General features: G+C 36.6%; 1 protein-coding gene across 2 annotated transcripts in view; it reads left to right on the forward strand.

Moving 5' to 3' along the window:
* LOC111160518 (lysosomal trafficking regulator) overlaps positions 1-23,890 on the forward strand; it is a 184,951-nt gene that overhangs the window by 66,064 nt on the left and 94,997 nt on the right. For both annotated transcript variants that reach the window (XM_022523674.1, XM_022523675.1), the window contains exons 10-19: positions 983-1,209; positions 1,727-1,793; positions 6,519-6,628; positions 8,004-8,430; positions 11,094-11,238; positions 12,637-12,810; positions 16,153-16,313; positions 17,428-17,618; positions 19,969-20,214; positions 23,279-23,452. In XM_022523674.1, coding sequence (XP_022379382.1) covers positions 983-1,209; positions 1,727-1,793; positions 6,519-6,628; positions 8,004-8,430; positions 11,094-11,238; positions 12,637-12,810; positions 16,153-16,313; positions 17,428-17,618; positions 19,969-20,214; positions 23,279-23,452 — 1,922 coding nt within the window. The remainder of the gene's footprint in view (positions 1-982; positions 1,210-1,726; positions 1,794-6,518; positions 6,629-8,003; positions 8,431-11,093; positions 11,239-12,636; positions 12,811-16,152; positions 16,314-17,427; positions 17,619-19,968; positions 20,215-23,278; positions 23,453-23,890) is intronic.

Below are 23,890 nucleotides of genomic sequence, written 5' to 3' on the forward strand. Positions count from 1 at the left end.
CCTCATGTTGTCTATTACATCCCTCGTGCTAATTTATCTTGTAACTAGAAGTTTGCACCTTTTAACCCCTTTCCTCCCATCTCCTCCCATTCCTACCTTCTGAGCAAGCACTTTTGGAAAAAATATTAGTTCAATGGTGTAGGTTTTATCAGTGTACTGACATTTTATAATGACAGACCTCCTCCTTTTTATGGGCTTGCTGATTAGTTCTTAATCATGTAGACATTTATAAATTTCTTAACTACATGAACATTTTTTAAACAGCGCTACAGTCAGTCTTAAGAGCACATCAGTCAAATTTTCCAAAATGTAATATTCAGTGACAGTGTCCATTTCTCACTTATGAAGAAGACAAAGTATAGAATTTATCCAACCAATAGCTGAAGCTATCATTTTCACAGAGATCTGAACGGGCAAATGAACTAGCCTATGATTTAGGTATTTTGGGGTCAGAAAGTTTGGGATAGTGTTTTTCCCACTTGTGTCAGAGAAAATGTGTTAAATCTGTATTTTTTTTTTTATAAAGATTTTATTTATTTATTTGACAGGCAGAGATCACAAGTAGGCAGAGAGGCAGGTAGATAGAGAGGTGGAAGCAGGCTCCCTGCTTAGCAGAGAGCTTGATGCGGGGCTCGATCCCAGGACCCTGGGATCATGACCTGAGCCGAAAGCAGAGGCTTTAACCCACTGAGCCACCCAGGTGCCCCTGTATCTTATGTCTATAAAAGTTACTGTTGATATTTATAATTCTATTGAAGATCAAAATTACTTTTAAGCCACTCGTTTATCTTCAAAATATCCATTAGACTTGATTTTCCAAGATACTTATTCTAATCAAAAGTTGCCATGTAGGAAAAGGCTGTGTGAGAATCTTCTTGCAAAGGGCACTTTGCCACAAGATCTCCTAAAATGTTAAGTGAGATTTGAAATATTTATTTAGGGTTTAAGAAATAAAAATCATCTTTTTCTTTTCCTCTTTCAGGTGTAGACTTGAAACCTGAAGCAGAAGGTTTTAGTGTGTTAAGCAGTCCAAAGGACTTGATTGAAACTTTCACTGAAGGGGAAATCATATATCCTGAGATTTGTATGCTGGAATTAAACTTGCTTTCTACTGGTAAAGCCAAACTTGATGTACTTGCCCACGTATTTGAGAGTTTTTTGAAAATCATCAGACAAAAGGAAAAGAATATTTTTCTACTCATGCAACAGGTAAAAGATGCATATAGTAAATGTGGTGAATGTTTATCATACGCATGCCCCAGTCACTCATCTCCTTATTTAGAACTCAACTTGTCTGAAAATTGAGATGATTATTTATCTTTTATAATACCTTAGGTATGTTTTTATGTACAAATGGTGTTCTAAAAATCTTTTAATTCCATAGTTCTCTAAAGCAGCATAAAAAATTAATGTTGTTGGCTAACTAATCCTTGTATTATTTCTGAGAATGGGTAATATTTTATAAATTACATTTAATATATAGTCACTGTTTTTGAAAAACCAGAAAACAAAAACAGTATGAAAAACATAAATGTATAAACCACCTAAAAATAAAAGAAAATGAAAAGTGTGTAATTGTACACATAGCGTTCTTCTCAGTTATTTGAAAATATTTATATATGTATAGATAGTAGAGTATCAAATCACTTATCATGACATTACAGTTACTTCATGCTTTCATGAGGTAAGAAATTTAATTTCTTATGTTTTGTTTTTTAATCTTCAGGGAACTGTGAAAAATCTTTTAGGAGGGTTCTTGAGTATTTTAACACAGGCTGATTCTGATTTTCAAGGTGCGTTGAAACTGTTAGTTTTACACAATAGCTTTGAAATTATTTTGTTGTTTACACAATAGCTTTGAAATTATTTTGTTGTTATGTGAAATGAAGAGTTAATAATGACTTCCATTGGCATAGTGCCCTGTGATTTCAAAAGTCGCTTTATATGCATCATCTCTTTTGTTCAATAGACATACCATATCGTATCTTGATTTTATAGAGAGGAATGTCTAGATTCCAAGTGACTGAGTGAGTTGTTCAGGGTCATGTACATAGACTTGGCCTTGTGTTCCTGCCTTATCAGACACTGAGTGCCACTCTCCACTCTGTACTTTCACAGACATTTGAGGAATTCATAATGAATATGTAATGTGGAGACATTATAATAGAAACTTATATTTTAGTTGGAGAAGTCTAACATACATGTAACATTAATTCAGGTTTGTCAGGTGTTTCTTCATGATTAAATTTGAGAGATACATTTTTGGCAAACAGACCTCGTAAGTGACGTTGTGCCTTTCACAGTGCATCATATTGTGGTTCATGATGTCTATATCTTATTACTGTGATGTTGACTTTGATCACTTGGTTAAGGTAGTGTCTTGCCAGGTTTCTCCATTGTAAAGTTACTGTTTTTTCTTTATAATTAGTAAGTATCTTGTGGGGTACATAACTTGAGACTATGTAAATATTTTCTTTTCATCATACTTGAACCCACTAATCCTTGGCACCCATTGATGATTCTTGACTGAAATTGTTAATTCTGTGGTATTTGCCAAATAGTGATTTTCTATTTCCATTATTCTTTTTATATTTAATTGGGATTATACCATAAAGAAAAGCTTTTCCTTCTCCATTTACTTATTTATTATATGGGTATGTTTGTATTTATTATGGTAGACACTTAGTGGGTCCTTTAGATATGAAGACTTATTTCTGGCTTAGCTCTGAGAAACTCTGTCACATTACCTTTTAATGACAGTTTTACTGAGAGAGAATTCCTACCTACACAGTTCACCCATTTAAAATATACAGCTCTGTGTTTTTTGGTATATTTGCAGAGTTATGCAAACATTACCATTTATTTGCTCTTAGGAATAACGCTATGACCACTCACGCACTAGTTTCCACATGGACATGTGTTTTCTTTTCTTTTGGGTACAGTGGTAACTTTCAGATGGGGAGCAGCCAGAGTGTTTTCTAAAGTGGCTGCATTATTTTACATTCCATACAGTATATGAAGATTCTAATCTCTACACATCCTTGCTAACACTTGTTATGACCCGTCTTTTTCATTATATCCATCTTAGTGGGCCTGCCATGTTACTCTCATTGTGGTTATGATTTGTATTTTCCTGATGGCTAATGTTGTCACACATACTTTCATGTGCTTGTTGGCCATCTGTGCATCTTCCTTGGATATCTCTAGAGAAATTTCTATTCAATTCTTTACCAGTTTTTTTTAGATTTTATTTATTTATTTGAGATACAGCTAGAGCAACCAAGGGAGAGAGAGAGAGAAAGAGCACAAGCAGGGGGAATGGCACAGAGAGGGAGAAGCGGCTCCTGCTGCACAGGGAACCCAACGAGTGGCTCAGTCCCAGGACCCTGGGATCATGATCTGAGCCGAAGGCAGACACTTAATCGACTGAATCGACTTTACCTATTTTCAAATTTGGTAATTTGTGGTTTTAATCGTTGAATATAAGAATTTTTAAGTATGTTCTAGATAAAAGCCCCTTATCAGAGGTGTATGACTTGAAATATTTTCTCTCAATCCTTGGCTTATCTTTTCACTCTCTTGAGGATGTATAATTGAAGCACACATTTTTTATTTTGATGAAGACCAATTTATCTTTGGCTTTTGTCACAATGCTTTTGGTGTCATATCTAGGAAGGTCGAACTTACAGTCACAAAGAAAAGAGTAGTTTTCTCCTCTCCATGTTTTCTGCTCTCTTCTTTTCTACATTTGGATCATAATCTTGGGCCTTCCTGAATTGGTCTTGCATGCCTTAGCTTTCCTCTCACATTACCTCCTTCTCTCTTTTTGTGCCATGTTTTGGCAGATTTCTTCCATTCTATTCCAACCTTTTGACCTTTTGTTCAATTTTTAATTTTGGCAGTTATCTCTTAATATTTAGGAGCTTCTTTTTGTTTGTTTGTTTTCTGGTTACTCCATTTTCATATAAGGATATAATATCTTCTTAAATATATCTGGATTTAGTAATTAACATTTTAGAAAGATATCTTCTCTACCCTAAATTATTTATTTTCTCTCTCGGGTCAGTTAATCAATTTGTTTGTCTTTTATATCTTGGTTTTTCTTATTTATGTTGCTGATTCTCAAATACTTTTTGAACCTATTTTGGCTATTTCTATTTAAGAAAGCTGTTGAAGCTAATGTTGTAAATTTGCTTTCCTGTTTGGCATCTGCCCTGAACGGGCAGTGTGTTGAAGAGCTCTGTGTGCATGTGCCAATGGAAGATAGACGCTCCCCAAATACCGTATAAAGAGAGCTTCACTTGGGAGGGCCATTAGGGTACTGTTCCCTCAAATGGCATTTTGTGTACATTAGAAAAATATGTCCTCCACATATAGGGCTTGGCTAGTGAATAGTGTCTTTGTGTAAGAAAAAGCCATCCCTTCATCTGGGCAACACAGCTCAATGCCAGGAGGCATGGCTTGGTGAATAGCATTCCGGTTTTCTTTTAGCTCGTATTTTTTCCCTTAGCTGAGCAACTTGGCCCGTCTGCAGACTGTACATGTCTACCTGGTAGCCTGATGCTGATTGTCCCACGTTCTGTCTCAGTCCTTGCCTGGCAATCCAGGGAGTTTCTTTAAACAGTTATCAGGCTGGGGGCATAAAAGTAAAAGCCGAGCTATCTGTGCTCTGTATTCAGAATTTAGGAGAGAGGTAGGTGTTTCCAGACAGACCTTGTATGAATCCCTGCATTTGTAGCCCTATCCTTACTTCCTCTCCGGAATGTAGACAGACCTATGGGCTCTCCTCTTCTTGGAGCCCCTTTGTAATTCAAAGAGATTCTAAGCAGCAGCTTTCTCTTTTATCTCTCTGCCCTTCCATCTTCAAGAAATATTTTTAAATCTGCTGTGCCCCCAGTGCCCACTGACTTCCTCACTCTTTTTGCTGTTACAGATTTCTTTCTTTTTATAATTCTGTACTTTCAGTTCGGTGGGTTTTCAGTAGTAGACAAAGGCAAATATATATAAATATATATATCTTCATTCCCTCATTTTGAACTGGAACCTTTTAGTTTAGAACTGGAAAAAAAAAAAAAGTCTAAGCACATACATATACTTTACTTTGATCATACTACTTTATCCCGCCCTCCCAGCCCATGATTATCTAACACTTTATTTTATAGTGTTTTTTTAAAAAATCAGAATCCTAGTTAGGTTCATATATTATAGTTAGCAGATATATCTCAAATCTTTTCATCTGTAGGTGTCTACTCCCCCCACCCTTGCAATTTTTTTTGGTTGAAGAAACCAGGTCATCTATCATGAGGCATCTGCATTCTGATTTTTGGCAGTTATGTCCCTGGGAATTGTTTAACATGATCCTCTCTGTCTTATATTTCCTTCAGTTGGCAGTAAGATCTAGAAACCTAATCAGATTTGGGTTTTGACCATTTTTTGACTGGAATATTTTACAGGCAGGAATCTGTGCCTCCATCAGAGGCACATAATGTCTGATTGTCTCTCTTTGGGGGACACCAGGAGCCATGGATGGTCATAGCCTAGGAACTTGCAAAATGGTAACATGCTGTCATTCCGTCTTCTTGGATAAGCTGGAATACTTAAAGAAAACTTGCTCTCATCAACTGTTTGGTTATGCTCAGTTAGAGTAATTCACAAAGGAAAGGCAAGAGAAATAATTATTTTCCTTTATTTTCTAGTTTTCATAGTTCTTACTCTAAAACCTTTCATGGGTTTGTGTTTCTTACAGGATAAAGTCCATGCTATTTTATAGTCTTGATTCAAGTTTCTTTCCAGATATGCCTACTGTTCCACTACTGCCTCAGCTCATACCTCTACAAAACATGGTGCTGAAACAGGGCTGCTTTCCTCAGCTTCCTCATCAGGATTATTTCTGTCGTATCTAAAAGGGAGATAAGATTTCACTATAGGGCTTTTTTGGGTGAGGATTAGCTGAGGTAATGCATGTGAATATACTTTGGACACTATAATATATGCTACAGATATTAGTTACTTTATTCTAAAAAGTTCTATGAATTTATGTACTACCCATGATATTTTATTCTAAACCTCACAATGAAATGAGGAAAGTGTTCAAAATAATTGCTTGTGATATTTAAGTATTTTCATAATCTTTAATATTTACACTTCCATTTATCTCATCTAATTTAGAAAGTAATAGTTATAATTTAAACAGTTTCAAGATAAGGTAGCAAACTATTTGTGGTTACTGACAGTGTCAACTTCTTTAACAAATACTGTGTTAATTTACGCTTCTTTAAGTAATACCTCTCCTGGGAAAGGACCCATCTTTAAGAAAAGTGGTTTTGTTTTTTTGTCAGTGGGTTGGTTTGCATTTAATCGTATTGCTATTTTTGCAGCACATTTTTGGATTATTAGTTGTTTATAATCCGTTGAAGATGTGACAATAGTATTTGATCTCTTTCAGTGAAATTGTTTATCTGGAACCTTTAATTATGTATTGGCTTTAATTTTTTCCCCTCTATCTTTCTTTAATTTAGCATGCCAGAGAGTATTGGTGGACCTTTTGGTATCTTTGATGAGCTCAAGAACATGTTCAGAAGAGTTAACCCTTCTTTTGAGAATATTTCTGGAGAAATCTCCTTGTACAGTAAATATGCCATAATTTTAAAATTTTTTCACTGATACTTAATAGAATATTTTAAAAAATGACTTGGAAATCACTAAGTTCTGTCTTTTAATGTGGTAATGATTATGCAGTCGACTCCATGTTAATATGTGTAAAGTTCTTCATCATTTTATTATTTGCACTTATTTTAACTGTTTCACTTCTCTTTTGGCTAACCAGCCTGGTCACTGGACTCATAGTCCCATTGCCTTATCCCACCCCAAGTCGTCGTTCTTAAGAAACGCTAAATAATTTTAATTACTAAAGAGAACTTAATTGTGATTAGTTTTTACCATTTTAAGGATTATCCTCTTTTTAGAAAGTTATTATCTACCCTTCAGGTATCTTCTATCACTTCTTTCCATTGGTGTAGCTTAGTGACTTTTCAACTGTTCTTTGCCGAGAAACTCATTTTAATAATGAAATCTTGGCTTGAAGCATAAACAAATAAAACAAAAGCTTGGAGCTACTTTCTTTGAAGCAAGGTTGAATGTTCTTGAGTCCTGCCCATTTCAGCAGCTTACTCCAGCTTGTGGACCCCGAGGGGCTCTGTGGAACACAAGGTTAACAAACACTAATGTAGACACTTGATAACTGACTGTATTTATGAAATGTTTCTTTTACTTTCCCTGAGTGCGGTTCTCATCATTGTCATCAACGTTAGCTGTTATTTTGGGCATAGGGCACACACTCGGCAGCGTATTGGACTAAGATACTCTTCTCTACTCCACTTGTCTCCTTAGTCATTACTTTTCTCTTTAATTAAATGCTCATCTCCTCTCTTACATTTTCTATAATTCTACATTTAACCCAAAATTTATAATTTGTGAGTAAAACCTAAAAACCCTTATTTTGGTTTATCAAAACAGATGAAAGAAAATTTATTTGATTAGGAAAAGTCATGTAAAATAAGTTGGAAGTAATTGAGCCACTCAATTTTATGAAGTCAGTCAGGCTATAAATATCATTCAGAAATCTGGAGAATTTGTAAGGTCTCTGGTTCTATCCTTCACTTAAAAATAATTTAAAGAAGCAACTATAGCCTACTGGGAAATATACATCTTTCTTTGTAGAAATTATTCTGGATATATTATTAGAATTGACATCTAATACTTAAAACCAATTCATAACTTTCAGGCTTGTGCCCCAAAAAATGGCACCTAAATCTAATATTAACCATGAGAGATTACATATTTAAAGAATAAAATCTTTTTATCTTATGAACATTTTAGTGGTATGGTAGATAGGAAATAGGCATTTAACTAGGAATGCTGATATGTGTGTAGATATGCTTGTATTTTCATTTATAACCTGAATTTCAGTGTACATTTTGTATTTATTTATTCTTTTTCTCTAGGAAGTACTTCTTCTGGGTATTCTGAAAATTATTGAAAGCGACATTACGATGAGCCCTTCCCAGTACCTAACCTTCCCTCTCCTGCATACTCCAAATTTAAGCAATGGCGTTTCATCACAAAAGTGCCCTGGGATTCTAAACAGTAAGGCCCTGGGATTATTAAGAAGAGCACGGAGTTCCCGGAGCAGGAAAGAGACCGAGAGCGGAAGTTTCCCCCAGCAGCTGCTCTCCTCTTGGCACATAGCCCCAGTCCACTTGGCCTTGCTGGGGCAGAACTGCTGGCCCCATCTGTCGGAAGGCTTCAGCGTCTCGCTGTGGTTTAATGTGGAGTGTGTCCACGAAGCCGAGAGAACCATGGAGAAAGGAAAGAAGATCAAGAAAAGAAACAAATCCTTAACATTACAGGACAGTAGTTTGGATAAAACAGGTATGATGTTGCCATTACCTGTTACCTGTTACACTAAGCCTTTCCTGACTGCAGGTTTGGTTGAGCTGTAAGAACACAGTGATGTCCTCATGTGCTCCGAGTGTGTTCTTCACCCCGAGTGCCTTCCTAATGGCAGGCCCTGACTACGAAGCCTGGGTTGTCAGATAGCCTTGAAAACGTCATTTTTCTTGTATATTTTTGCCTTGGGGCTGGGGCACTGGGTTACTGCCCAAGCGGGACCACGGCTTATCCAACTGCCCTGGCTGGCAGTCCCCAGCCCCATTTCCTGCCTCTTTCCTGGTCCCATTACTGGATTAGGGTGACTCCTGATATTAGAGAAGGGAAGGATGCAACCCTAGAGCCACTTTTCTGACCTTCTGCTCCCTATGCCCCAGCCAGTGTGAGCCCCATTTCATGTCCTTTCTCTCTTGTCGTTTAACACTCCTCCTTGTGCTGCGTCCTACCTCTGTGCGCCTCTCCTAGCTCCTGTCACAGAATGTCTGGATGCATCAGCTTTTCCCCAGAGTCAGAATCATTCCCATTCCAGTGTTTTCTATAACTGATGGAATCCCTTTTATGCTTCCACAAAACTGTCTCATTCCTCATATGACTAGGGCAGGAAGAACCTGTTTGTTAAAAAAAACAGTTTATGGTGATGAGAAGCAACGCAGAGCTGATTGTTAGGAGCCACGGATGAATGAAATGACTAGAGGAGAGAAATGGTTAGGGGTTTATTCTTCATGGACGTCCCTCTGGAGCTCTGCATTGCACAGAGCTTACACCCCGCACTGGCGCCCCGCTTCACAACACCAGGCCTTCAGGGCAGGTCCTCTGCCACTGACTCCCAGACAGAAGGGGAAGTCCTTACTGACACTCTCAAGACTGAGGACTAGGAAAGGTCACCTGATGTCCCCGCAGGAGCTCTGCATCCACTTCTCCGGACACATTTCCATGTTATTAGCACAGCGTATTTGTGTACTTTTGCCAGGTAGCCTAGGAAGCCAAACTTTCTAAAAACTTAGGTAGTTAGAGCATTTCTTTTGGGAATCAGAGCTTTGCCACCTAAGAACTGATGGCTCCAAAGCAACATACATGCGATCCTGTCGTGCTGATGCTGTCTCATGAGCGCTGAGCACTCTCTGTGTGGGCGTCACTTCGCTCAGCTCTTTCTACATAGTTTTTAATCCTCCCAACAATTCAGTAAATTAAGTGCTCATACTGTCCATATTTGCAGATGAAGTTAAGTAGCATGACCAATTTATAGAGCTGGTAAGTGATGGAAAGGGACTTAAACCCACCTATATTCGATTCCAGAGCTTAAATGCCACCATGACACTATAAACAGTGCACATTGCTTTCTCCTTTAAGTGGGGGCAATCGCAATGTGAACAGGCTCTTATAAAATGAAATAAGTATACACAGTACCTGAGAAAAGTCAGCATTGGGAATTTAAAAAAAAATTTTTTATAAAAATATATTAGAAAACATATATTTCAGACGACTCTGCATAAACATTTAAAAAAAGAACATTTAAAAATAGTGTATATACCAAAATTTTGAAGGGAACAGAGAAGAAAATATTACATTAATAACACTTCCTTTGCCACTAAACCAGCTTTGTGACATTGAGCAAGTTATTGAACCCCACAGCACCTCAGTTCTCTCACCCTCTAAAGGGGGACAATAAAATTTACCTCATCACATTAAATTAAGAAACATTTGTCATATTCCTACTTTACGGTACCTGCATACACACTGGTTTTTGTTCTAGTCTTTTATTTGTGCAAAGTCAGATTTTATATGGAAACACTAGTATTGTATCAGCCATGAATTCTATATACATCTCATATCTTGGGCAGTGGTCCTCAAAATAGTCAATGAATTTAACTCTTCCTTTTAAAGACTACTGTCATTTAGGGGCAGTATTCTGAAAAATTGGTAGTATTTATACCTGTTGAAAAATGGCAACAAATATATAATATATACAGTCTCATAACTGGTGGTGGTCATCTTCTCTGAAAGTCTGAACCCTTAGACGTGCATTTTGTATTTTGGTACGTCTTTATTAATATAGCTTTATATAAAGTCATGCAGCGTAGTAACAGCGTGGATGACTCAAGGATTCAGGTCATTATACATGCTTGATGGCGCTGGAATTAGCATGGTAAGAAACCACTTAAAGTCAGGACTAATAACCCAATAGTCCAAAGCATAAGGCATTATGTTAGCTTGCCTTAGAGAACATTTTAGAGTTTCAGAATCACTTAGCAATTATATTCAAAGATGACTCATCAGGGAGTCTACACCAGCATATATTTAAACACCACAATTTTTCTAAAATCAATTTTCTAAAATCATGCTATTGTAATAATTATAGGATGATTTTGGTAGTGCTGTCGGTGGTTTGTTCATTCCCACAGTTAGCTGCTAGTTATCATAGATTTTGAAATGTGTATTGCACTCAGTTACTGTTTTCAGTCCTCGTGCTTTTTTGGAGTTAACGTCTCAACTTCGGGAATATTGTTTGGAACAGGTCAGACTCAGACATCCCGGTAAATAATTTACTACAAATGGACAACCACATTGTGTTCCTTCAAATTCACTTTTCCACTCAGCTTTTTATCAACCGCTTTACTGATTATTCTAACATCTTTTTTTCATAGAGAACAACAGACCGGAGGGTGCAGAGTACATAAATCCTGGTGAAAGGCTCATAGAAGAAGGATGTATCCATATGATTTCATTGGGATCCAAAGCTCTGATGATCCAAGTGTGGGCTGATCCCCACAATGGCACTTTTATCTTTCGGTATTGATTATCCTTAACCTCGCCATGAATAGATCATGTATTTAAATAATTTATATGCCAATAAAGATCATTATAGCAAATCAGAAAAAGATTACTTAAATAGAAGATACATTCTAATAGTCACTAATACCACCTCTGTAACAATGTATTATTCTATCCAAAAATCTATAATTAAACTCTAAAGTAGATTGTGTTCATTCTCAATTAGATTTTAGACCAAATGCTTGCTGAACTCTTATCCATGGCAGTATTCTATCAGATTGTAGTCACCTTAAAATATTATTATCAGACAACTGTTTTCCCTGCAGATTACATATTTAATAGCCATTATCTTATAAACTTTAGTTATTCTCGCAACCTGGTCTTTTTTTCTACCTCCTTTGTTAACTAGTATAGATACAAATATTTCACTTATATTGAGTGAGTATGAATAGTATGACACTATCTTTATAAACTTAAAACTAAATAAAAATATGTTATTTAGGGGATATATGCTTTTTGTTATAAATCTTACTTGGTACTTTATAGACATTGTATCCTAATTCTCTCAGTAGTTCCTCCAAGTAGGATGGACCTCCAGTACATCCTGGCATTTAGACATTTATGCACAACATGTATTAATTTTTGTATGAACAAAATATTTTATTGTAATTTCTGAAAGGACAATGTCTGTAAAAATAGTAACGATAAAGTTTTTTTTTTTTTGGAAATGAATTTTGAAAATTAATGCCTAAATTATTTTTTTTTTTTAAAGATTTTATTTATTTATTTGACAGAGATCACAAGCAGGCAGAGAGGCAGGCAGAGAGAGAGGAGGAAGCAGGCTCCCCGCTGAGCAGAGAGCCCGATGCGGGGCTCGATCCCAGGACCCCGGGATCATGACCTGAGCCGAAGGCAGAGGCTTTAACCCACTGAGCCACCCAGGCGCCCCTAATGCCTAAATTATTAACACCAGCAAATGAACATCTTCTATTTTTGCTCATGAATTGAGACAACAATATAAGAAAATAAGCAGGGGGCGCCTGGGTGGCTCAGTGGGTTAAAGCCTCTGCCTTCGGCTCAGGTCATGATCCCGGGGTCCTGGGATCGAGCCCCGCATCGGGCTCTCTGCTCCGCGGGGAGCCTGCTTCCTCCTCTCTCTCTGCCTGCCTCTCTGCCTGCTTGTGATCTCTGTCTGTCAAATAAATAAATAAAAAATCTTAAAAAAAAAAAAAAGGAAAGAAAATAAGCAGAATTTATGGTGCAAAACAAAGACCTACTGACTTTTCTAGTTAGTTTAAAAACAGAACTGCTTTTTAATCTCACTTAAATATCTGGAATTGTGGTTGTTATACATTTATTAAATGCTGAGATCAGAAATTCCATGTTTCCAACCTGTACTTTGTCTCTTTTTTGTAGAATGTGCATGGATTCAAATGATGATACAAAAGCGGTTTTACTGGCACAGGTTGAATCACAGGAGAATATTTTCATCCCAAGCAAATGGCAGCATTTAGTTCTCACCTACTTACAGCAGCCCCAAGGGAAAAAGAATAACCATGGGAAAATCTCCATATGGATCTCTGGACAGAGGTTTGAAACATTTTTAATAAACACTAACTTCTTTTACTATTTTAAGTTTAGTTTGTCATAGCTTCTGAAACAGATTATAGGAAACTATAGATAAAATGTGCTATATGTTAATGCAGGAATCTGTGTCACAGTTGGATTTTTTTTCCTACTTATCACTCTAATACAAAATTAATTTCCCATACTGGTAACTGGTGAAAATTAATATTTGAGTTTGGGGGAACATGCACAAACCTGGACATTGAGACATTATGCAGAGTATATGTTAGATCTAAGAACTGAACCTACAGTTGGGCCCTTAAGCCTATATACATTTATAAAATGAATCCACAGGGAATTATTTCAATTAAGTGGCTAATCAGGCTAAAACCTAATTTTTTTTTTTAAGGCTAATACCTAAATTAACTCAGGGTTTCAAAAGAAATTAGAATGACTAGGGAAAAATATAAGCCAGTGTGTCAGGTGATAGATTAAGATAGGGTCCTTGAAACATACCAGGTGATAGATTCAGGTATAATACTATGTGATGTTTACTGACCAGGAGAATTGTGGGTCAAGTTAATAAGAAATATTTTCTGGAATAAATTAATGTAAAATTTAACCCTGAGAAAGCTGTAATATATCTTACATTTATAAGAGATGGGAAATATTTTATGAATGAAAGAACATAAAAGGAGATACAGAATTGGAAACTGGTATAGCATGGGATGGGGTCAGGCTGGCTGGAAGGAAGATTCTAAGTTGAATAATGAGAAAGAGAAATGAATGCGTATGGCAAAGCTACTTGACAGGCAGGTTTTGAATTTCAAATGAGGTATCTAGGTGTAATTGAACAGACTGTAAAATATTATATACCTGTTGTGTTGCAGACCTTTTACTAGGTGTGTTCTAAACACTGTCTCCCAGTTTTCTCAAATATCCCTCAAAGTAGATTAGACCCACAGAAATCATATATGTTCTTAGTGTAAATGAACCCATTTTTATTTATTCATTTGTTTACCCATTAAATATGTGATGAGGAATGACTGTGTGCCCGGCATGTGCTGTAGTAGGCTGAGGGAAATGGTAAACAATGCTCAAGACTCAAGTTCCGTGCCTTCTTGGAACTCACAGTCTAAGGGGGAAGCAGACAACAAGCAAACACAATTATATGCATATATACAAATTATGACACATTTTATGGAGATATAACAGATCCCCAGAGAGATGGATCAGGTAGATCAGGAAAGGACTCTTTGGGAAAAGATTGATTATTTAAGCTAAGACCTCAAGGGGAGATGGAGCATGTTGTGAGCAGTAGAGGGGGAAGGGCCTTTCAGGCAGAGGAAAGGGCCCTTGGGAACAAAGGGAAGGCCAGGGAGGCTATCAAGTTGATGGCTTACAGCTGTTGAGCCTCAGTGCTAGAGGAGGGCAGGGGAGAGGGGGCCTGTGAGTGGCCTAGGGTAGTCAGCCCCCAGGGTCCGCCACAGGATGGAATAGGCTTTGGAAATAAAATCAGTTTTATTCAGTTTTTGTGTGTTCATTTTAAAAATCCATGAAAATATGTCGCTGAAGTTTCCATATTCCAAATAAAATATTTTCTGAGAAATTCTCAGTCTTCAGCCAGTCAATAATTTCTTTTTTCAGAACCTAGAGTTATATAGGTTGGAGTTGGGGATAAGGGCTATGAATAGTGAACCTCTTTCTCCTGGACCCTCGCCTGATTTCTTGAGCTTTCAACATGTACCAGGCACTGTAGTCAGCACTTTACACAGATTACCGTTTGGTCTCCCGACAACACCAGGAAGTAGGTATATTGTTTCCTCTATTTTACATATGAGACAGTTGAGACCCAGAGAGGAGTAAAGTCATGCCAGAAGAATACAGCTGAACCTTGAACTTAGATACAGCCCATGCTTTAGAACCTGAAGTTTTCCCGCCCCCACAGTCTTCTTCTGAATCAGACCATGTAACAGGTATAGGAGAGTTTAGATGTTCACTGTAGAGAGTTAGTGAACATAGTCTCTTCGTTCACATATTCCTACATTACTTTAAAGGAATTTTTTGCCATTTGGTACAAAGTAAGTAATGATTTCATCTGTTAGTAGAGTGATAAGCAAGTGACCGAGACAATTATATTATTCCCTTGATTTAAATTTGGTACTGTCTTTAATACTTTCTGAACTAATAGAATAATTTCTGTAAATAATATATTTCAAGAGAAAATGTTTAATACATGATAACACTGAAAAAAAAGTTATTAGTAGTTTATGTTGTGATTTAATGATGAGCCCACAAATCTGGTAGGAATATATGGCACATGGTGGATACTTAATATTTGTCGATTTCATCTTGTAAAGCAGCTTTACCCTTAAAAACTGTATGAAGTCATGCTGCCAATAGGTGGCAGTAGTGTTTCAGTCACAGCCACGTATTTGGTTCAAGAAAGATGCGGGCAATAGAAAATACCTCACTCTAATGGTGTTTGTCAGTTACACCTCAATTTAAAAAAAATAAAAGTTATCATACATCTTTATCAGAAAATGTTTCTATTAAAATAGTTATATTTACATGTTAACTATGAAACAGAAAGCCTTAGGGAAGAGTGTTTAAATAGATACACCAATGTGAAATTTCTCGTTGACAGCTAAGCACGCCATCTTGTTTATGAATTTCCCCTTCGTAAGTTACCGTCATTATCTTATTATGGAACCTAAAACATTCCCCGAATATGGAGAGAGCTTGGTACTCTGCACCTCCAACCAGATGATGACATCCTCTCCTCATGTGTGTCTCTCTTTGAGAAAGTGGTAGTTTTCCTTTTCCTACTCTTTTATAAGGATTTCTGTAAATGCAAGCGATGAATCGAAAGCTCTGTGACTAAGCGTGGAAAGAATAGAAAATGCAGAAAGCACTGGCACTTAAGTGGCTAGTGAAAACAAAACCTGAAGAAGTAATCATCCTTTTCTGAGTGGTCTTTGAAGGCTTCAAAGAAGAAATTTTAGGAATGGCTTACCACGGTGGGGGACTTCTTGGAAAAATTAGGGGGAGGTGGTCAGTTTGTATCTGTAAATCAGGAAGTCGCAGAACTCAGTGACAAAGAAAACTTGCATCACATGTCCGGTCCCACTTCCCACGGCTACTGCAGGACTAGCAGGCCTTGCTGTTCCGCTCCCCTCATTGGGGTTTGGGTATTGCCAGCACTGTGGACCAGGAGACAGCAGAATCCGTTCTCTTTCTTCCTATCACCGGCACTATGCTCCTGAACCAAGAAAACTCTTAAAAGAATTTCCCAATATTAAACATTCATGCTTGCAAAGTACTTAGGTCACTGAAATAATTGACTTAACTTTGTTTTTAACGTAGGAAGCCTGACGTTACTTTGGATTTTGTGCTTCCAAGAAGAACAAGTCTGTCATCTGACAGCAATAAGACATTTTGCATGATTGGCCATTGTTTATCATCCCAAGAAGAGTTTTTGCAATTGGCTGGAAAATGGGACCTGGGAAATTTACTCCTCTTCAATGGTATATTTTTCTCCTTCAAAGGATTTCTAATTTTTTTTCAATTAACAAGTATTAAACTAGTAAATTATACTAGATAAGATAGTAATTCCTGTTCCTTCTTTGATACTTAATAAGTACTATATTATCTAGATACCAAGATGCACTTTTAAAATTTTTTAAACATTTTTATATTGAGATGCTTCTTTTTTTGTTATTGTTTGTTTGTTTTATAATTGAGATGCTGCTTACAATTGATATATACATTTCATGTAGGGGGTACATCATACACCAACCCCTCTCCCCCCAAAAGAAAGCTTATGTTAAATTAACTTTGTTTTATAATCATGGAAAATGCAATATTATGAAAAGTAAACTTAGAATGATTCTCTTTCTTGTAATTTTAGAATATTCTACAAAAATACCAAATTTTAGGAAAAAAAGAAATATGTGTTCTAAAATTTATAGCTATATCACTAAGCCTGGCACGTAATAGCATTCAGGCAGTGTTTATTGAACAGACGGGTAGAAAGAATAGGAATAGAGACGTCAGTCCACATTTATTTTAGAAAAGGATTTACTGAAGTGTAGAGACATTAATCCACATTTATTTTAAAAAAGAATTTACTGAAGTATAGTTTCCATTTACATTAAAAAAAAGCAGAACAAAACCAAAATAACTGTTCTCTAAGGAACAAATAGAATTTTATGATTTTATTTTACCACAAGCTTCACAGTTAACCTTATATATATTTATTCACTTTCCATCCGTAGCAGGCATAGGTTGCTTGCTCATGACACCAATTTGGAGCTTGAGACTTTATCAATTTTATAGAGATGAAAGAATTTGGCAGAAAAAAATAATTCATGATTTCTTGCTTCTTATGAAAAATTCTAGTCAGGGGTGCCTGGGTGGCTCAGTGGGTTAAGCATCTGCCTTTAGCTCAGGTTATGATCAGGGTCCTGGGATCAAGCCTCACTCTGGCTCTCTGCTCAGCAAGGAATCTGTTTCCCCCTATGCCCCTCCCCTTGCACATCCTTTTTCTCAAATAAATAAAAAGAAAGGCTTAAAATAATTCTCATTGGAGTGATAGAAATAAGTAACTTGTTTTTTTTTTTTTTTTTTTTTGCTATTCAGGAGCTAAGATTGATTCACAAGAGGCCTTTTATCTATATGCTTGTGGACCCAACCATACATCTATAATGCCATGCAAATATGGCAAGCCTGTGAATAACTACTCCAAATATATTAATAAAGAAATTTTGCAATGTGAGCAAATCAGAGAACTTTTTATGACCAAGAAAGAAGTGGACATTGGTCTCTTAATTGTAAGTTTTCATTGTATAAGTTTTAACTTTATAGTAACTGATAATATATGTTTATTAAATGTGTAATTAGCTATGAATTAAATTTCTAAAGTTTCTCTTCTTTCTTTCTCATTATTTTTGCTCCCTAAGAACATGGCTTTTTCTTAAAAAAAATTGATATACCCAGAATTTGTTTTCAGGTTTCAAATTTTTATTCCCTTTCCCTTAGAACTATATTTCTATACTAAGTATGAGTTTAGTTTATACCTTTGAGTCATTCAAGAAAAATGTTTATGATATAGTGAAAATACATGTTAGCCTAAAAAATATTGTTCATTACATTTCATTTCCATATTTATAAATGAATACTGATTTTTATTTTATAATATTAGTTTTAATTACATATATTCAGATTTTAGAATATTCTTTAATATCAGTGACACGCAGGAATTTGGCTTTCAAAATATTGCTAACTCTGCTTATATGAGGCTCTCGGATTGTTTTTTATGCATTATTATAATATTTTGTTCTAGTTATACAATTTAGGAAACTGGGGGGATATTTTTCATTACAGCAACTAGAAAGCTGAGCCTTTGTCTTAGAAGATCTACAAAATATTGGTAGATCTAGCTGTGAGCTGGCCTTCTCTTGCTTCTTGTAAGAGGTATGGTTAGGGGTCAGAGGTCATTTTTATTTGAAGACTACTAGTTTGGAATGTATTTTGTTAATGAGATATATATCTCATAATCAGAATAAATCCTATTTTAAAGCTGTAACATTTGACTAAAGGAAAAGAGAAATTCTAGTGTAGATACGTTGTAAAACACAGGTAGGTCTTAAGTGGTGTTAAATATGTGTCTGCGGTCAAGTATCTAGAGGGTAGATGCCTATGGAATTTAGCGAACGATCTGATATTGTGCATACGGTCTTTCTTTCCCTGGGGAGTGTTTAAGAATGGGGGCTAGGGGCACTGTGGCAGTCCACTCTGATTGAGTGGTGGTCAGGGATGCTAGACATCCCACCACGCAAGGGCAGTATTAGGCCATGAAGAATCATCCCAGATGCCTCACCATTGAGAAAACATGCTCAAGGGAATTGTTCCTCAAACTGAGCGTGCATCAGGGTCTCTCAGAGGACTTGTTAAAACAGATTGCTGGGCCCGAGTCTCAGATTCAGTAAGGTCTGAAGTGTGGCCTAGGAACTTGAGTTTGTAACAAATCCCAGATGATGCTGATGCAGCTGGTTCGGGATCAGCCCGGGATCCTTGTTAGGCAGACCAAGGAGTTCACACAGCTGGCGTTTGTTCAAATAATAATCTTACCGCTCTGGTTTCGGGGTACTCCATTTGTTTTCACACACAAAATTACCTTAATCCTTTTATTTTGCTTGAAAAGAATCATATAAGTCATAAAATTTAACATAAATTATCACAAATGAAAATTCAAAGGGTTTAACATGAAAACTCCTTTTAGAAACCGTTTTAGCCTGGTTTAGTAACTGGGGGATTCTGATGTCATACGAGGAAGGTCCATCAAGGTGCTGGTGCCAGGTGGGGCTTGTCTCAGGTAGGTGAACATTTTGGCAGCCTGCTGATGAAAACTCTTGCAGGTGGAAGGGTCTGTTTTGCCCGGCATAATCATGTACTGTAGACTGTGGAGTCGTGTTAGTTGGTATGCAGATGTGCCAGATGATGTCTGGATGAACCTATTTAAACCGCCGTGGTTGAAAGCGATCAAAGCCCAAGGCCCCCACAACCTCTGTGCGAAGACACGGACGTCAGTACATGATTTCCCTGAGCCTGAGCTCCCTACCTGAAGTCAGAACCTGATTGAAACGACCCTCTGGGGGGAGAAATTTTGTAAATTCTTTTCAGTTTTCGTTAGGAATGATGATAGTCTGGAATTTTATTCTAATAGAAAGAACTGGCTTACAGTCACTGTTAAACAAGTAGCCAGCCTGTGAACACATTCAAGACAAAAATTTTGAATTCACTGACCCAGAGTCCCCATCTCTTGGGGTTGTAATGATTGGTTAATATTTGTAAGTGCAAACAACAGTGCCTGGTATGAAATGAGTGTGATATAAAACTCAGCTGTACTTAGTAGCAATAGGAAGTATAATTTCATGTTTATTCTACAATGGTTAAAGCCGGAATCTTTCTCAGCCTTGACTTTTATTGGTCACTGCTAATTGAAACTGATCTCTTCCTGTCTGGGGAGCCGCCTTGCTCCTCATGTTTACCTTTATTTAGTGTGATATCTGTCAAAGAAAACAATTTGTTGGGCACCTTTTCACTTCGAAATATTTATTTGTTGGTTGATACCTTACTTTTTAAATTTTTAGTTACTAAAGGAAAATATTTGTGTTTCAGGAAAGTCTTTCAGTTGTTTATTCCACTAACTGTCCTGCTCAGTATACCATCTATGAGCCAGTTATTAGACTTAAAGGTCAGATGAAAACCCAACTCTCTCAAAGACCCTTCAGCTCAAAAGAAGTGCAGAGCATTTTGTTAGAACCTCATCATCTAAAGAATCTCCGGCCTACTGAATGTAAAACTGTTCAAGGAGTTCTACACGAGATTGGTGGAACTGGTATATTTGTTTTTCTCTTTGCTAGGGTAAGAATCACTGATTAGAATTTTGTCTGAAGAGAAACTTTTTCTTTAATACTAATAAGTTTCAGTGGGTTTTTTTTAATTACAAAAAGTTATAAATCAATTACATTAAACTTTTAAAATCAAATTATATATTGTTTAGGATGTCATCAAGCTTTCTGCCACACATGGTCAAAGTTTCTGTTAATTGTAGAGATTTTAGAAGTTTTCTATTATCTAGAAAGGTAATTAGAACAATTAAATATTGAATGTACAAGATTTAATGGGGTGCATGGCTGACTCAGTGGGTACAGTGTTCGATTCTTAATATCAGGGTAATGAGTTCAAGCCCCACATTGAGTGTAGAGATTACATTTAAATAAGTAAATAAATGTATAAGATTAAAATTGTCAATGAGAAAACAAATACATGCTATAGTAACCAAAAGAAGAAAGATGTTCTTTGGACAATTGGACACGTTCAAGGTAGTATGGCCATAGGTAAGGAATGTATTCTTTTTTTTTTTTTTTTTTAAAGATTTATTTGAAAGAAAGAGAGAGCATGGGGGAGGGGCAGAGGGAGAGGCAGAAGGAAAGGGAGACTTAAACAGACTCCCTACTGAGCACAGAGTCTGTCTTTGAGGGACTTGATCTCACAACCCTGAGACCAGCACCAAGAGTCAGACACTTAAACCACCTGCCACCCAGGTGCCCCAGGAATGTATTCTTTAAAATATGGTTTGTGAAACTTGTTTTTCCCAAGCTTCCAGATGCATGGAAAAAAACAAGGGTTAGCAAATAAGTACAAAAAATAATTTGAGTTTCTTTGAAGTTTTTCTAAAGAAAAGGAGAAATATAAAAAGTTTGGTGTTGGGGCACCTGGGTGGCTCAGTGGGTTAAGCCTCTGCCTTCGGCTCGGGTCATGATCTCAGGGTCCTTGGATCCAGGTCCACATTGGGCTCTCTGCTCAGCGGGGAGCCTGCTTCCCCCTCTCTCTCTGCCTGCCAACTTGTAATCTCTCTCTCTGTGTCAAATAAAAAAATAAAATCTTTAAAAAGAAAAAAGTTTGATGTCATGAGTACTATATTAGAATAAATTGTTTATTATCTGTTCTACTTTGTCATCTTAGGGCAGGGACGATATCTTTTCTGACGTAAAATAGACAGTCAGTAAGTATATACTGATTGTTTACAGGGATTGCTAAAATCCTAAATAGGGGGTACAAATGGTACTAATCATCTCTCCTTCCTGAAGTTCCACTTCCTTGTTAACTAAAGCTGCCTTGATCTTCTTTCATTCTCAGAATTTTATTCCTAGGTGTAACTTCTGCAGCATTCCCCAGTTTTTACAGTCTCCTTAACTGGCTTGCTTTCCTCCATGGGACTATCACCTCTGATTGATTTTGCAATAAGGAGCACATCAGTGTCTGATATTATCATTACTGTTCTTTTTTTTAATTAGTTTTTTATTTTTCATTAACATATAATTAATTATTAACCCCAGGGGTACAGGTCTGTGAATCGCCAGGTTTACACACTTCACAGCACTCACCATAGCACATACCCTCCCCAATGTCCATAACCCAAGCACCCTCCCCCCGGCAACCCTCAGTTTGTCTTAATTTCATATCATTACTGTTCTTATAAATATTTTGTCAGCATTGACTCACCATACTCTAAACTGTTTTTTTCTTCTTCCTTTTTCAAAAATTTTTTGCATCCAATATCTAGTAGATTTTCCTATAGTATTTAAGAATTTTTTTTAATTTTATTTTTCAGTGTCCCAAGATTCATTGTTTAGGTACCACACCCTGTGCTCCAAAATTAAAAGCTTTTTAACTCCTCATCAGCATTTCATGACTAACTTTTATAGCTTTGTATAATTTCAAAATGTATATCCTTGGCTTTCCTTCTTTCATCAAGATACTAAATGTAATTTTGTTATAAATTTTGTTACACAGTGACTAGATCCTAGAGAAAATGGTTAATCTTTTATTTTGCCAATTTAGGATCTTGCCAATAAGAATCCTAAAGTATGTTGTCACACTCAAAACTTGGGATCTTTTTTCACTATTTTTCCTCCTCTCCTACAAAAATAAAATTTAATCTCCTTAAAAACCTTGCATGCATAGGCTGCCTTTTAAACTTGATGTCTGCCATCCAGCCAAATGGGCAACTTGCAGCCTCCTCTCTGTACCAGGAGCCTCTGGCTTTAGACCTTTACCCCTCTCCTGTCTCTCACTCCCAGCCACCCGCTGTTCCTTCTTTCCGGGATTCTGTCATCTTTCCAAGCCATCTTCTCTCCATTTAGGCTTCGCTAACCCAAGCAGAGTAGAGTCAAAAATAGTTTCTGTGCCCTTGTAACACTCGTATCTCATTCTTCTTTGCTTTTTTTTTTTTTTTTTGAGAGATTCTATTTTTATTATTTATTTGAGAGAGAGAGAGAGAGATCATGAGAGGAGGGAGGGTCAAAGGGAGAAGCAGACTTCCTGCTGAGTAGGGAGCCTGATGCGGGACTCAATCCTAGGACTCCAGGAACATAACCTGAGCCAAAGGCAGTTGCTTAACCAACTGAGCCACCCAGGCACCCTCTTCTTTGCCTTTAGTCATGATTAAAAGGTGTGTGTTTCATATAGAGTAGTTGCCAGAAAGCATTGGTTTAATTGAAGTACAAGGCAAATCTGTGGTTTATATATATCTTATCTTTTGACTAGATAGTAGGCCCCATTGGGGATAAATATCATGCCTTTTACTTCTTTGTTGCCCCCCGCACCATGTATTGCTGAGTCTGTTTGTTGATGGACTAATCAAAAACCTGAGGGATTTTGCTGACATTTCAGATCAATAATAAAATGGTGCTGACTTAAACAGTTATAAATGTTATTTTAATTCGTTTTTATGGTATATTTAAGAAACTAAAGATCATGGCATTTATGTCTTTCATTTTTGTTTATTACAGTGCTTAAATAATAAGGAAAGTGTGAGCAAAACAAATAGCTTTTGAATAAAACTGGTGGATTGATGTTCTGTAATAGTAATCATACAGGTTAAATTTTTCTCTCAGTAAATTAAAATATGTATATTTTTTAGGTTGTGGAACTCAGCAGCTGTGAAGAAACTCAAGCATTAGCACTGAGAGTTATACTTTCATTAACTAAATATAACCAACAGAGAATACATGAATTAGAAAATTGTAATGGACTTTCCATGATTCATCAGGTGTTGATTAAACAAAAATGCATTGTTGGCTTTCATGTTTTGAAGGTATGTCCTCATAAAATTTATTCTTACTCATATGCATTATTCATATGCAATGATACTTCTCTCTTCATTAGTCTTCCAACAATATAATTTTGTGTTTCAGTTATTCCTGAAGAAAATGAAGGAAACTCAACAGTGTATATTTAATCAAACTAAGATACTCTTCTGGTTTTCTTCATCATGTACATAATTACATTTTTGTCTTGTTTAAAGCATTTCAGAAGAGTGAGAGAAAAAAATTAATTCAGAATTTTTTTATCTGGATGGACTGGAGCTGTCTCTTAGGGCCCCTCATTCTGTAGGTTGAGGAATTAAGATCCATGGAGACGTTTGCCTCAGCTCCCAGTTGGAAGAGAACCCAGTTCTCTGGACACCTAGTATTAATCCACTTCCAGTAGGCAATGCTTATAGAGAGTTAGTTTTCTAAAGATGTATTAATTT

This window comes from Enhydra lutris, unplaced genomic scaffold (assembly GCF_002288905.1).
Source record: "Enhydra lutris kenyoni isolate GAN:26980312 unplaced genomic scaffold, ASM228890v2 scaffoldscaffold76, whole genome shotgun sequence".
In the NCBI taxonomy this organism is placed as follows: domain Eukaryota; kingdom Metazoa; phylum Chordata; class Mammalia; order Carnivora; family Mustelidae; genus Enhydra; species Enhydra lutris.